The 14,597-nt window shown below is 42.2% G+C and overlaps 1 protein-coding gene across 2 annotated transcripts in view; it reads right to left on the reverse strand.

The window, feature by feature from the left end:
- PIGN (phosphatidylinositol glycan anchor biosynthesis class N) overlaps positions 1 to 14,597 on the reverse strand; it is a 450,907-nt gene that overhangs the window by 362,540 nt on the left and 73,770 nt on the right. For both annotated transcript variants that reach the window (XM_089674856.1, XM_089674855.1), the window contains exon 9: positions 8,786 to 8,826. In XM_089674856.1, coding sequence (XP_089530982.1) covers positions 8,786 to 8,826 — 41 coding nt within the window. The remainder of the gene's footprint in view (positions 1 to 8,785; positions 8,827 to 14,597) is intronic.

Here is a 14,597-nt window from a genome sequence, read left to right on the forward strand (position 1 = left end):
TATAATTTCTATTTTTCTTTTTCCTCAAGGCTCTCATCAGATACTTTCCAGGTCTTTCTCCCCATCTATATCTCTCACTTAAAACTCTATTATATACTTTTCTCCTCTCCTCTTCTATCATTTCTTTCAGTTCTTCCTTCTGTTTTTTTAACTTCAGCTCTATTTCTTTTGTTATTCTATTCTTATGTATTTGTTCTAATTTACCTATTTCTTCTAAGAGCTCATTCATTTTCTCCTTTCTTTCTTTTTTCTTTCTTGCCCCAATCGCCATTAATATTCCTCTTATATAAGCTTTATGTGCCTCCCACACTGTGGCTGTTGACACCTCCCCTGTCTGATTCTCCTTAAAAAAGCGTTCGATCTCCTCCCCTATTTTCTGAGCTATTTCCCTTTCCACTAAAAGTGTCTCATTCAATTTCCATCCCAGCCCTCCACTTTTCCTTCTCCCCCATTCCATTTTCATAGTAACTGGAGCGTGGTCTGACAAAGATATTGTCTCTATGTCTACCTGGGTCAGGTGGTCAATTAATTGATGTTCTATTAATATATAATCTAATCTTGAATATCTCTTATGCATATTTGAGAAAAAAGTATAATCTCTATCTTGCGTGTGTGTAATTCTCCAGGCAGCTACCAATTGACTTATGTGTAGTTCTTTTTTCAATAATTTCAGGGCCTTACTTCCTTCTGTCTTTATATGGGAGGTGGCGTCCCTTTGTGGGTCCATACAAAAATTAAAGTCCCCTGCCAGGATCAAACGTCCTTTTTTAAAGTCCATCAACTTCCTCAACACCTTTTTCAGATACTCCTCCGGTTTTTTATTAGGACAGTAAATGTTAGCCAGTGTACACTCGATCTCCTGTAACTTGCCCCTTAAGAACAAAAATCTCCCATCTGGGTCTGTTTTTCTATCTTCCAACTCGAACCTAACGTTCTTTGCCAGGCCTATTGCTACCCCTTTTGCTCTTTTAACCGGGGAATCTGCATAATACCATGTTGGGTGATTTTTAGACCTCAGCCTAACATTTGAACTTATCTCAAGATGTGTCTCCTGTAAAAATATCACTGAGGCATCTCTATGGTGTAATTCTTTAAATAATCTATATCTTTTCCCGGGACAGTTCAACCCATTTATGTTATATGTTATAAACTGAATCTCTTCCATCTTCCTTAAATTTCCTCTTTTCTCCTCCATCTATATTTTTTATTTCTCTCTCCTTCTCCCTTCTCACTTGCTTTTATATCATCTTTTATTTTGCAGGAAAAACAACCTCCCTCTTCCATTTCCCACCCTTCCAACCCTCCAACCCCCTCCCTCCCCCCTCCCCTCCCCCCTCTTTTTAGGCCTAACATTTGCCTACTAATCATTTATGGATTAAAAATCCACCTTTGATTTGGTCCTTGGGCTAAAACTCCGTCCATGGACGACTTTCCCCTTGTCTAACCTCCCCATAACCTCCCAAGCCTCCCTGGATTTATCACCGGCAGAAAAGAGAAGAAAAAAAAAAAAAAAAAAAGAAGAAAAAATCCATAACTAAGGCAATAGAGTGGGGGTAGAAGGTGAGAGGAGAAGAAGAAAAAGAAAAAAAAAAAAAAAAAAAACCTCTCTCTTCCTCCATCCCTCTCCCCCCCTCCACCTCTCCCCCCCACACATTGCCAGTCCTCTTTTCTCTTCGCTCTACTTTCTCATCGTTCTTCTTCCCAGCCAGGGATTTCCGTTCTTTGAATTTTTAAACTGTCACAAAAATTTTTCATATCTTCTGGAAACCTAAGGTATGCTGTAGTCCCATTTTTCCATCCTATTAAACATTCGGGAGTCCCCCATCTATATTGCACATTTTGTTCTTTCAACCTTTCCAGTAGGGGTCTCAAAGTTCTCCTTCTCCACAAAGTCTCTGGAGCCAGATCCGCATATATCTGTATGTCTCCTCCTTCATACTTAATTACTGATTTTCCCTTAGTCTTCTTCCAGATTTGTTCTTTGTCCCGAAGTTCATAGAATTTAACAATTATATCTCTCGGCCTTTCTTTCCCCAGGTTTCTCAGGATTTTTCCTTTTCTAAAGGTTCCTTCTATTTTAGACCTTTCCATTTCAGAGCTGTCTGTTATAATGTTAAATATTTTACAAACCACCTCTTGCAGACTTTCTCCCTTTAAGTTTTCTGAGACCCCACGTATCAAGATGTTTCTTTTCCTGTCTTTATTTTCTTGTATCTCAGCCTTATATAACAGTTTTTCTTGAATTTTCCCTATATTAGTTAGTTCTTTTTCAAGTTCAGAGATAGCCTGGGTCTGACCTTTAACTTTCTCCTCCGTTTCCTCAACTCTCTCCAAGAGGTGTCCCAGATCACTGCGAATGTTTACCATTTCTTGTTTTATTGTTTTCTCCAGTTCTTTAAACATTTCTGCCATTTCCTTTTTATTAGGTATTTGTAGGTCTTTTTCCGCCTCTGTATTGCCTGATATTTGCTGGTTACTAGTATCAGGGCCTATTGATACTCTAGGGCTTCTTTCCATACTAAGGTCTGCTTCTCCTTTTTCAGATCTGCTCTGAGGTCTTTCTGGGGTTACGTTTCCTTGGGATGTATATTTTTTAATTGTGCCAGTCTGGGACCCTTTAAGCCCACTTCCTTTTACATTCTTGTTTTTCATCTTTCTCTGTGGCGCTTATCCTTCTTATAGTCCTTTATAAATTTGTGGGTAGGGCGGGATATTATTTCTTTAAACTTTCAAGTCTCTGCCCTGTCCCCCTGCTGGTTTTTCTCCTTCTCTTCTCTTCCTCCTCTTCCTTCACCCCTCTCCCCCTCCTTCCCCCCGAGCCTCTCCTCTTCTCTCTGCGAGCCTCTTCCACCTTTTATACAGTCTCTAGGGGTCCCCCCTTTCATATACACTCTATTTCTTGGATGTCAGCCTAATAAATCTTCAAATGCAATTCACGTCTGTCACTCACCCTCCTCCTATGTCTTCTTCCAGTGAGTGCTTTTTCGGTCGATTCCTCTGAGGGTCTGTTCATGGGGGGGAACTCCCCAGGGTCTCTTCAGACTCCTTGTCCAGGTCTCAATGGTTCTCCTTCCACATTCTTTTAGGCTCCTGGGTTACTAGGGGGATAGGGGGAGAGTGTGTCGGCCCCCGGCAAACAGGTCGGCGCTGCTCTCTCCCCGCAAAACGCCGGCCGGCCGGCTTCCTGATCTCCCAGAGGTGCCTTGCGGCCGGTCACGTGATCGCGCCGGCCCCTCTCGTCTCCCAGCGTCCAGGGACTCTCTCTTCACCAGTCGCTCCTCTCTCTTCCCTCGTCCCCCACCGCAGGGCTCTAACATGCCCCAGGGGATAAGCTTGGAGGCCTGGGGAGGTCAGACAACGGAGCTCCGTCCACGAGCTCCTACATTGAGCTCTCCCCTGCCGCCATGTTCAGGCTCCGCCCTCAGATCGTTGTGCAGGTCTGATCTGCAACTGCGTGCCACAATGCGTTAAGTGGAGCTGGGTGACGTCACTAGCATTTGACAACAGGGAGTTAGCAAAGTAACCTGCCCAGTTAGTCCACATATTGGGGCAGTATGTGCTCCCCCCTTCTTTCCACACAACAATAGTGATGCTTAGCATCACAAGAGAGTGTAGAAGGGGAAAGTCAGAGCTTACACAGGGTTTCTGCTGCTCATTCCCCAAGGTGTATGGACCTTCATGTTCATACACCTGGGGGTAAATTATGCAGCATTGCTTAAATGTTTGAACTTTAAATTAATAATAAATATGTTACATAATAAAAATGTTGGTGATAAAACAAGAAAAGGAGTAAAGAGCCCATCCGAGCAATAGGCACTTAAAAAAAATATTTTGTATTTCAATGGAAAAGCAGCACAAACAAAATTTATACTGAACCACAACCACACAAAGTCAATAAAAAAAATTAGGCAAGGAGCAGAGGCCTGGACAAAAAGCATAAACATACATTTTTACAGGTTTACACAGGAAAACAAAAGTTCATCATCTATCACAAAGGGATCTCACATATGCACATAAAAATGGTATCACAGTACAGTGGCACAGCGGGTCCAACCCCAACTTCTAATCACTGACTTGTGCTCTCTTGCTACAACTAACCTATTAAAGGATAATTGAACAGCACAGACATCTCAGGAGGTGATAGCTACTAATATGCATCAGGTTCTGTCATCTAAAGAGACAGCAGAATATGGTCTGCAGTATCAAAGCAAGTTAATTTATAAGGTGTAAATAATTTTTTTATAAATAGTTATTATAGAAAAATGTATACTCCCGCCTCATCACAACCTAACATGAAAGAAAAAATAAAAAGTAAAAGTAAGCTGCCTGCTGGCATTGTAATGTGTTCCTACACTCAGTGTATTATCAATGTATAAAACAGTGCTGCACCGCTTAATTGTGTGTAGCTCTTATTATAAATAACATTCATAAATGATACATAAATGTCAATAATTATTCTTATTACATAAAAATTGTATCACACAAGAAAACTATGTACCCAACCAACACATGTGAATAAACAACCCCTTACACTCTACTTTTCCAACTGAAAAAAATAAAACCAAATGTAAATCAACAATCCAAAATTATAAACTCCATTTCCTAAATGTCAATTTTCTATGTCTCAAATTATCCTAATTCACATGTGATCACAAATCCTCCGTGTTCCACTGCAAATATCATGTGTCCCATTCTGTGTCCTCCACCACTGTGCACACAAAGCCCTCACCTTCCTATATTGAACAATACAGTATATGTATACAGGTCAAAGAAGTGCTTGTTACCGTTAAGGGTTTACCTAAAGATTTCTTCCTTTCATCAGTGGGTGCAGAATACCAGTGTAGCTCAATTAGAAAAGAATCACTCCATTGTGCAATATATAAATCACCAACCATTTATTAAAAGTAATTAATAAAGTAAAGTAAATAATAAAGTAATAAAGTAAACAATAAAGTAAAGTAATAAAGTAAAAAATAATAATAAATATGTAATATCACATTGTGTTGTGCACTAGCTGGTACACTGCAGATTCTCACATGTGTAAAACTCCCTGTTGTCAGTGACGTCACCCAGCTCCACTTAACGCATTGTAGCACGCGTCTTCTTCAGGGGTAGACTTCATGGGATTTCTTGTATGATATAATTATGATGTTATTTATATGTAAAGAGCATATTTGTAAACATTCATTTTTATCATTTATGAATGTTCTGTTTAATAGTAGCTACACATAATTAAATGGCGCGGGCACTGGTTTTTATATTGGATGTAAATATAAAAAGGACAAAATACCCTTTAGAAAATAGGATATAAATTGCAGTACTAGGTGCTTGGAATAGAAATTTCAGATGTAAAAAGAAAAGAGACGTTAGGAAAATAAAGCTAAAGGCAAAATACAAAGTTCAGTTTTCTGCACTACCATCACTGTCTGCCTGTGTTGTTCACTTACTCAGTGCCTTCCCCATAAGCATATATCTTTGTGGCTGTTCATTTCCTTACACACTGTATAAAAAAAATACCTTTATAATACATACAATGAAAGGGATAATGCTGATGGTTGTACATATGCATAAGTAACACACAATGGCCAGCCTGTCACTTTGCTGAAAAAATGTCATCACCTCAAGATCCTCTTCACATGAGGCATTCAGATGAGCGGGAGATCTGCCCGCTGATCCCCTGCTGATCATAGCAGAGCGGGTGGATGATAGGTCCGTGCCCGCTCAGTTAATGCAGAGTGGACAAAGGCAGAGCCCGCTTTGCTCTGCCGGTGGTCAGAAGTAAACAGACTTTGCTGTTTGTTTACATCCTACTGCCCTTCAATCTGCCTAGACAGAGGGGGACAGATTCCCTTCTGTTTCGTTTTGCGGTTTTTTTTAGCAGACAGGATTGGATTGGAGGTAGGTGGGTGTAAGTCACAAGTCCATTTACACCCGCCAGTCCATAGGGGTAAATGGAGGGTCCATTCAGGTCTGCCTAAAAAATTGACGGGCATACCTGATTGGACTCTTCGTGTGAAAGGGGCCTTAAAGCAATTCTAAAGGCTTTTTTTTTTTTAAGAAAAAATAACAAACATGTCTATATTTACTTGCTCTGTGCAGTGGTTTTGCACAGAGCAGCCTGGATCCTCCTGTTCTTGGGGCCCCGCAGGCTCTTCTGGCCCCTTCCATCCTGTCGGGTGGCCCCACAGCAAGCAGCTTGCTATGGGGGCACCCGCTGCTCCATGTGCCCAATCACACAAATGGCCGCAGCTTGACCCCATCCCCCTTCTCTTCTCACTGGCTGTGATTGATAGCAAAGGGAGCCAGTGTTTCCCACTCCTGTCTCAGCCAATGAGAAGAGGAATAACTGAGACTCTAGTGTACATTACTGGACAGAGAGGAGGCTTAGGTGAGTAATGGGGGCTGGGGGTGATGCTACACACAAGGTTTTTTAACTTGATGCATAGAATGCATCAAGGTAAAAAACCTTGAGCCTTTAGATCCACTTTCAGCAGAACTTAACTGTATCTTAGCACCACAAAATGACAATGTTATTTAATTCATTTTCAATAATCAAAGCAAACTCACCCATCCATCCACGTGTCCATGTTTTATTTTGTTGATATATTACTTTGAAAAAACACCCCCTAGCATTTCTAGCTGCAGCCATCTTGACTAAGAGCAGATGATTCATGTAGCATTTACTTCTTGGAATCCATATGCCCTTAGCTCAGGCATGCAAACAGGAGGGTGTGCTTAGCTGAGAATGCCCCTCGTCCCAATGAAAGAAAAAAAAACCTATGAAGACTAATGAGATGTATGGTATCTTTCTGGTCTAGGCCAGAAACCAGGAAACAACTGAAGAAATGTAAAAAATAGTTTAAAACAAATAAATCTAGTATACTTTCCTATCTATTTACTAATGCTAGCAGCATAAGGAATAAAATGAATGTTGACTAAGAGTGTTTAGTTCAGCTTTAAGTCATCCTAGCCCCTATTATGTCCAAGGAAAGGTCTTCTAGTTAACAAGTAAATTACATCTATGATGGCAGATAGGTTAGAAACTAAACTAAAAACTTTTACATTATCCTTTATTCATTATTTAATCTGGAAATTCAACCTCCTATAAAACAGAGAAAAATAGATGTAGCTACAGTATCTCACAGAAGTGAGTACACCCCTCACATTTTTGTAAATATTGTATTATATGTTTTCATGTGACAACACTGAAGAAATTATACTTTGCTATAATGTAAAGTAGTGAGTGTACAGCTTGTATAACATTGTAAATATGCTGTGCCCTCAAAATAACTCAACACAGCCATTAATGTCTAAACTACTGGCAATAAAAGTGAGTACACCCCTAAGTGAAAATGTCCAAAATTGAACCCAAAGTGTCAATATTTTGTGTGGCCACCATTATTTTCCAGCACTGCCTTAACTCTTGGGCATGGAGTTCACCAGAGCTTCACAGGTTGTCACTGGAGTCCTCTTCCACTCCTCCATAACGACATCACGAAGCTGGTGGATGTTAGAGACTCCTCCACCTTCCGTTTGAGGATGCCTCACAGATGCTCAATAGGGTTTAGCTCTGGTGACATGCTTGGCCAGTCCATCACCTTTACCCTCAGCTTCTTTAGCAAGGCAGTGGTCGTCTTGGAGGTGTGGTTGGGGACATTATCATGTTAGAATACTGCCCTGTGGCCCAGTCTCTGAAGGGAGGGGATCATGCTCTGCTTCAGTATGTCACAGTACATGTTAGAATTCATGGTTCCCTCAATGAACTGTAGCTCCCCAGTGCCGGCAGCACTCATGCAACCCCAGACCATGACACTCCCACCACCATGCTTGACTGTAGGCAAGACACACTTGTCTTTGTACTCCTCACCTGATTGCCACCACAAAAGCTTGACACCATCTGAACCAAATAAGTTTATCTTGGTCTCATCAGACCACAAGATATGGTTCCTGTAATCCATGTCCTTAGTCTGCTTGTCTTCGGCAAACTGTTTGCGGGCTTTCTTGTGCATCATCTTTAGAAGAGGCTTCCTTCTGGGACGACAGCCATGCAAACCAATTTGATGCAGTGTGCGGCGTATGGTCTGAGCACTGACAGGCTGACCCCTCACCCCTTCAACCTCTGCAGCAAATGCTGGCAGCACTCATACGTCTATTTCCCAAAGACAACCTCTGAATATGATGCTGAGTACGTGCGCTCAACTTCTTTGGTCGACCATGGTGAGGCCTGTTCTGAGCGGACCTGTCCTGTTAAACCATTGTATGGTCTTGGCCACCATGCTGCAGCTCAGTCTCAGGGTCTTGGCAATCTTCTTAGCCTAGGCCATCTTTATGTAGAGCGACAATTCTTTTTTTCAGATCCTCAGAGAGTTTTTTGCCATGAGGTGCCATGTTGAACTTCCAGTGACCAGTATGACAGTGATAATACCAAATTTATCACACCTGCTCCCCATTCACACCTGAGACCTTGTAACACTAAGGAGTCACATTACACCAGGGAGGGAAAATGGCTAATTGGGCTCAATTTGGACATTTTCACTTAGGAGTGTACTCACTCCTGTTGCCAGTGGTTTAGACATTAATGGCTGTGTGTTGAGTTATTTTGAGGGGACAGCAAATTTACACTATTATACAAGCTGTACACTCACTACTTTACATTGTACCAAAGTGTAATTTCTTCAGTGTTGTCACATGAAAAGATATAATAAAATATTTACAAAAATGTGAGGGGCGTACTCACTTCTGTGAGATACTGTATGTTATAAAATAAGACTGAAATGAGACATACCTGGTTGACATCAATTCTTTGAAAGCTTTCCAAATTCCATTCTGGAAAGAAAATTACATTAAACAGAAAATTAAGAAACAAGTCAAGCATACTGCACACAGGTAAACAAACTAGCTTTGTAGCCAGTATATAAATACTGTAATTAAGGATAGTGGCATACCAAGCAGTCAGAGGAGTTTATATTTGCATCTCCCTTACGGCACCTGATACTGTAGTAAATTATAATACTTTTTAAAATATACTGTACATATAAAATAGATCAGATTGGTGTAAGCAAATACAGAAAGAAATGCCTATTCATTACAAACTAAATGACTATTAAACATTGCATGTTTCAGGGATAACTGCAACAAATTCAGAGCACCAAAGCTGAAGAAAGATGTTTATCTCCTGGTTTAGAAATGTTTGTTCTTTTTTTTGCAGCTTTATAATGTTCAAGCAATGTGGGATGTTTAATTCCAAATCATACTATTTCTATTATAATATCTTAAGAAATTATGATAAAAAGGTTTATTTTTAGTTTAGCACATGAATCATCTACAATATTTTTAAAAATACATATTATTAAAAATAAATGAATAAATTAATGAATGAATGAATGAATCATTAGGATCTATCTATGGTGATATTACTTGCACACTAAAGTTAAGAATCCTACGGTGTGCGACCACCTTTACTCACTGAGATGAGGTTGTAATAAAGAAGTTAACAAGGGGAACCAGACAATAAATTAAACAAAAACTCTTCCAGCAAAATCCTGGCACTCAAAAAACCATGGGTTTCACGCCACATACTCTAATTTCTTTAGAGGTGTTTCTGTGCTGATAAGTAAATCTCATGTGTGGTAGGTGTGATACAGACCCTTCAGGTAAATTTGTGGTGGTGGTTTTTAGCCTGGGGAGCCTGAAATATATTATTGTGAATGTCTATGTGCCACCCCCTTCTTTGACACTATATTATATATGATTATAGACAAGATATCCCCTCATTTGCCTACCAAGCTCTTGATCATGTTTCATCTCTAGCCATTCCGCAGATGTTGCCGAGTATTAATATCCTAGTGATCAGGCTGCCAAATGCCCGAGAATAAGTTATGAATCATAATAGCAGCTATGAGAGTTTCTGGTCATAACTTAGGGCTCCACCTATACCTCCCTCCCCAAGAGGAGACTGTCACAGCTGCTTCCCCCCGTCAGGATGACCTCCCCCCCCCCCCTCCGCTGTCTCTCGTCCTGCTGCGGCTCCTTGGAGCTGAGCCGCGCAGGACAAGAGGCGCGGCCCCTCTCACCTCTGCCACTATCTTGTCCCCATCCGGCGAGGCCGGAGGAGACGGGATAGCAAGGTTCACACCTCACTGCGGAGAGGTGCGGACCTCCTGCAGAGATGAGAGGGATCACGGCGACAGGCTGACGCCGAACGATCCCTGTTCTCGCGCTTGCGGATGTTCCTGGACAAATTTCTTAGAAGCACGGCCCGTGTCCAGGAAGTTCTCGCGCTTGCGGATGTTCCTGGACAAATTTCTTAGAAGCACGGCCCGTGTCCAGGGGGCGTGCCTCGTTACCAGGCGACGAGGCACGCCAGCTCCGGCCCACCCCGGTTGCCAAGACTACCGGAGAGCGTCCTGCATCAGCTTAAGAAGCTGATTCCGGGCGCTCCGGTCATCTTCTCCACTGCGCAACCATTGAGGGAGCCCAGCTGCGGCGGACCTTTGTGGTTAGACTCTGCCAAGACCCCCAGCCAAGGGGGGAACTGCACTCAAGCCTGCCTGAGACCCCCAGCCTAGGGGTGCCTTGCCTGCCAGCCTGCCTGTGACCCCCAGCCCAGGGGTAGATTGCCTGCAAGCCTTGCCTGAGACCCCAGCATAGGGGGAAGATTGCCTGCCTGTTGCCTGAGACCCCAGCTTAGGGGGGAGATTGTTTGCCTGCTGCTTTAGACCCCAGTCCAAAGGGGGGGAAGACCGCACAAGCCAGCCTGCCTGAGGCCCCAGCAAAGGGGGGAGATTGCCTGCCTGCTGCCTGAGACCCCAGGCTAAAGGGGGGAGACCGCACAAGCCAGCCTGCTTGAGACCCCCAGCCCAAAGGGAGAGACCCCTCGCCTGTCCTGGACCTCCAAAAGGTACCTGTGTCTTACCTTCTTAACCCTGGGAGACCGGACCCCCTGTCGGATCCGTGGGAATATGCTTTCCCCTGTTTTACCTGAACTGTCCCTGTGATGATCCCCTAACCCCCCTGTTGGATTACAATCTGCTACAGAGACTTTTTCTTTGCTCTCGATACTGGACTACAAGTGTTTTAGCCCCTCCTTGCTGTCCCCCTACTGGCGAGATCACCCTCCCTGCCATTTCCCCATTTAGTGACTGTCATTTTGCTATCTCAATAAAGCTTTGTGCGTTTGCCATCTGCTCTGTGTGTTCTGTCCTGCCTACCCTCCGTCACAGAGATGATTGGTTTACTGCTCCAGGGAGGCACCCAGTGGAGATACTAGAAAAGCTAAGCTGAGTTAAGGGGTAGAAAGAAGGTCTCCTGTTTTAACATCGAAACTGACAGTGGGAGACAAGAAAAATCCTTTTGGCTTATGAAACTTGAAGCTGCTTAAACCAAGGCTGACTGGCAAGTACTTTAACCCTCTAAATTCCTGTTACCTCTTTGCTGTGCTGTTCTCTGTATATTTATATATATATTGGCTAAATCTTTTTCTGTAAATATTTTTATTGCACCCTTTTGACCTTTTTAGTAATAAATCTTACTTTCTGAAAGTGTTGAACGGTTTCTAAAGCTCTTTAATGCAAATTACGAATTCCTGCCTCTGAAGAGCGCTACTGTGTGTTTAACCTGCCTGCAGTGACAGTGGTATACAGACGATTATTTCACCCATCATAGTGTTATTGCTGATATTGCCGAGTTTCCTCTTTCTCTGTACAAAAAGGAGGTGGTGGCAGTGTGAAGAGTTAAGTGCGTAATTAATCTGACCCAGTAACAATCGCTTTCAGGCTGCCGGTACATCGATTGTGGTCCAGTGAGCTGGAAAATCTTTGTGCAGGGTGCAGCTGGGCGTGGCATTGTTACGCACGTGACATCGCGGTTTTAGATTGGCTGATCCTTCGGTCACAAGTTTGGTGAAAAGGGCTGGGGTCTGACGCCGCGATCGTCACACTCCCCCCAATGAATTCCCAAATCCTTTTTTGCTCAATTAAACCAGATATTCTTTTCTTTCCTTTGGGGCCCCAAAACCCCTTGGTATAAAATCACTACTCACATGAGACCATCTCTACATGGGGGTTTAGCACTCACAGACTGCCACAAATAGTTTCTCACAACACAGCTGGTGACAGCCCACTGGTAGCTCCAGCTGGAGGTCTCCAACTGCTGCATGATGCTGGAAAGTTCTTTAGAAGCCTTTCAAGTATTGCTTTTGTGGAGTCCTAAGGCTCCATATTCCCTTAACCCCTCCATGCCTCCTATGCAACACTATGGAAGAACCCAAACAAGAACTAATTCTAAGCCCTACATTTAAACTAAACAAATATATCCCAATGCTAATTCAGGAAAAACACTTTAAAAAAAAAAAATCACTGAAGTATTAAAAAAATATAGCAGCTACAGTCATGGCCAAAAATATTGGCACCCCTGCATTTCTGTCAGATAATGCACCACTTTGTCCAGAAAATTGTTGCAATTACAAATGTTTAGGTATTCTCATGTTTATTTATTTTGTTTGTATTGGTGAGACATAAAAAAGTGGAGAAACAAAAAGCCAAATCTGACACATTCCATGCACCACCCCAAAAATGGTCTGGACAAAATTATTGGCGCCCTCAATGTAATATTTGGTAGCACACCTCTTGGAAAAAACTGAAATCAATCGCTCCATGTAACCATTAACTCTCTACTGGAATGTTGGACCACTCTTCTTTCACCAACTGCTTCAGGTCTCTCAAATTAGAAGGTTTCCTTTTCCCAACTGCTATTTTGAGATTTCTCCACAGGTGCTCTATGGGACTGAAACTTGAACTCATTGCTGGCTAGTTCAGTACTTTCTAGCACTTTGTCTTAAACCATTTGTGGGTGCTTTTTGACATGTGCTCTGGGTCATTGTTCTGCTGTAAGACCCATAACCTCTAACAGAGACCCAACTTTCTGACACTGGGCCCTACATTACACCCGAAGATACTTTGGTAGTCTACAGATTTTATAATGCCATGTACACAGTCAACACATCCAGTGCCTGAAGCAGCAAAGCAACCCCAAAACATCAGTGAACCTCCGCCATGTTTGACTTTAGGGACTGTATTCTTTTCTTTCAAGACCTAATTTCTTTTTCTGAAAACAGTAGAATGAAAGGCTTTACCAAAAAGCTGTAATTTTGTTTCGCCTGTCCACAGCACATTCTCCCAAAAAGATTTTGACTTCCTCAGGTAAGTTTTGGCAAACTCCAATCTGGCTTTTTTATGTTTCTCTCAGCAGTGAGGTCCTCCTGGGTCTCCTACCATAGGGTCCCTTTATATTCAGATTGCAAAATATAGTGCGAGCTGACACAGTTGTACCCTGTGCCTGAAGGGTCAGCTTAAAATTGTCTGGACGTTGATCGAGGTTCTTTAGCCACCACTCAAACAATCCTTCGTTGCAATCTTCGATCAGCTTTTCTCTTTCATCCACGTCCAGGGAGATTAGCTACAGTGCCATGGGCTGTAAACTTTTTGACAATGTTGCACACAGTGGACACAGGAACAGTAAGATTTCTGGAGATGGACTTGTAACCTTGAGATTGTTCATGCTTTTCCACAATTTTTGTTCTCAAATCCTCAGATAATTTTTTTGCTGCTTTTTCTCTTCTCCGTGCTCCATGTGGCACACAGAGAAACACAACAGAAAGGTTGAGTCAACTTTTCACCATTTTAACTCGTCGTTGGTGTGATTTCTACATTGTCAGCACCTGATCATAAACTTGGAATGCAATTATTTCTTACAATTTTGATGAAGTGTCAGTAATTTTGTCCAGTCCAATTTTGGAGTTTTGGGTGGAATGTGTCAGATTTGTGTTTTTGTTTCTCCACTTTTTTGTGTCATACCAAAACAAACAAAAGAAAAAAAACAGGAGAATGCCTAAACATTTGTAATTGCAAAAATGTTCTGGGCAAAGTGGTGCATTATCTGACAGAAATGCAGGGGTGCCAATATTTTTGCCCATGACTGTATGTGTATGTCACAGCTGTCAATACTGGGAATGGCCAATAGCAATAAAGTAAACCTGCCATAAGACAGGGCTAATAGTGGTGACTACTGTGGCGATTGGACTCGGACAACCATTTTGTTAAGATCTACCATCTTGTATCATACTCTGCAAATGTCATTCTCACTCTGTTCAGTCTTCCCCTTCCCTTTTTTTTGAATGGCGTGTGGTGTGTGTGTATATGCTAGGGACACAAATACATCAGGCACAGCTGGATACGCTTCGTAAACCCAATTAGCTGGTCCCATGATGTCTGTCAGACTCTTGCCTTGGCCTGGTCATAAAGCTATAAATCAGTCAGTCACTGGACATGAAAAGCATTCCAGAGTGGCAGTAAAACGTACATCCCACTTGAATCACTTTTCATACAAATTCATAAAATTCAACAGGATCATGGCACATTAAAAATAAAGCATATATTCAAATAGGTAATTATAATACGGGTCACCTGACACCTTACACCCCTGGGTGGTGCCTACGAAAGAGTAGAAAGCCATATAGTTTTATCTGGAGTAGCAAGATAGGTCATATTTGGTGTCTGGACGTTCGGAATATGATTCTGCATATTAATCTACCAGGGGCT

The sequence above is a fragment of the Staurois parvus genome, unplaced genomic scaffold (assembly GCF_062004578.1).
Source record: "Staurois parvus isolate SC_StPar_1 unplaced genomic scaffold, SC_StPar_1.0 ptg000153l, whole genome shotgun sequence".
NCBI lineage: Eukaryota > Metazoa > Chordata > Amphibia > Anura > Ranidae > Staurois > Staurois parvus.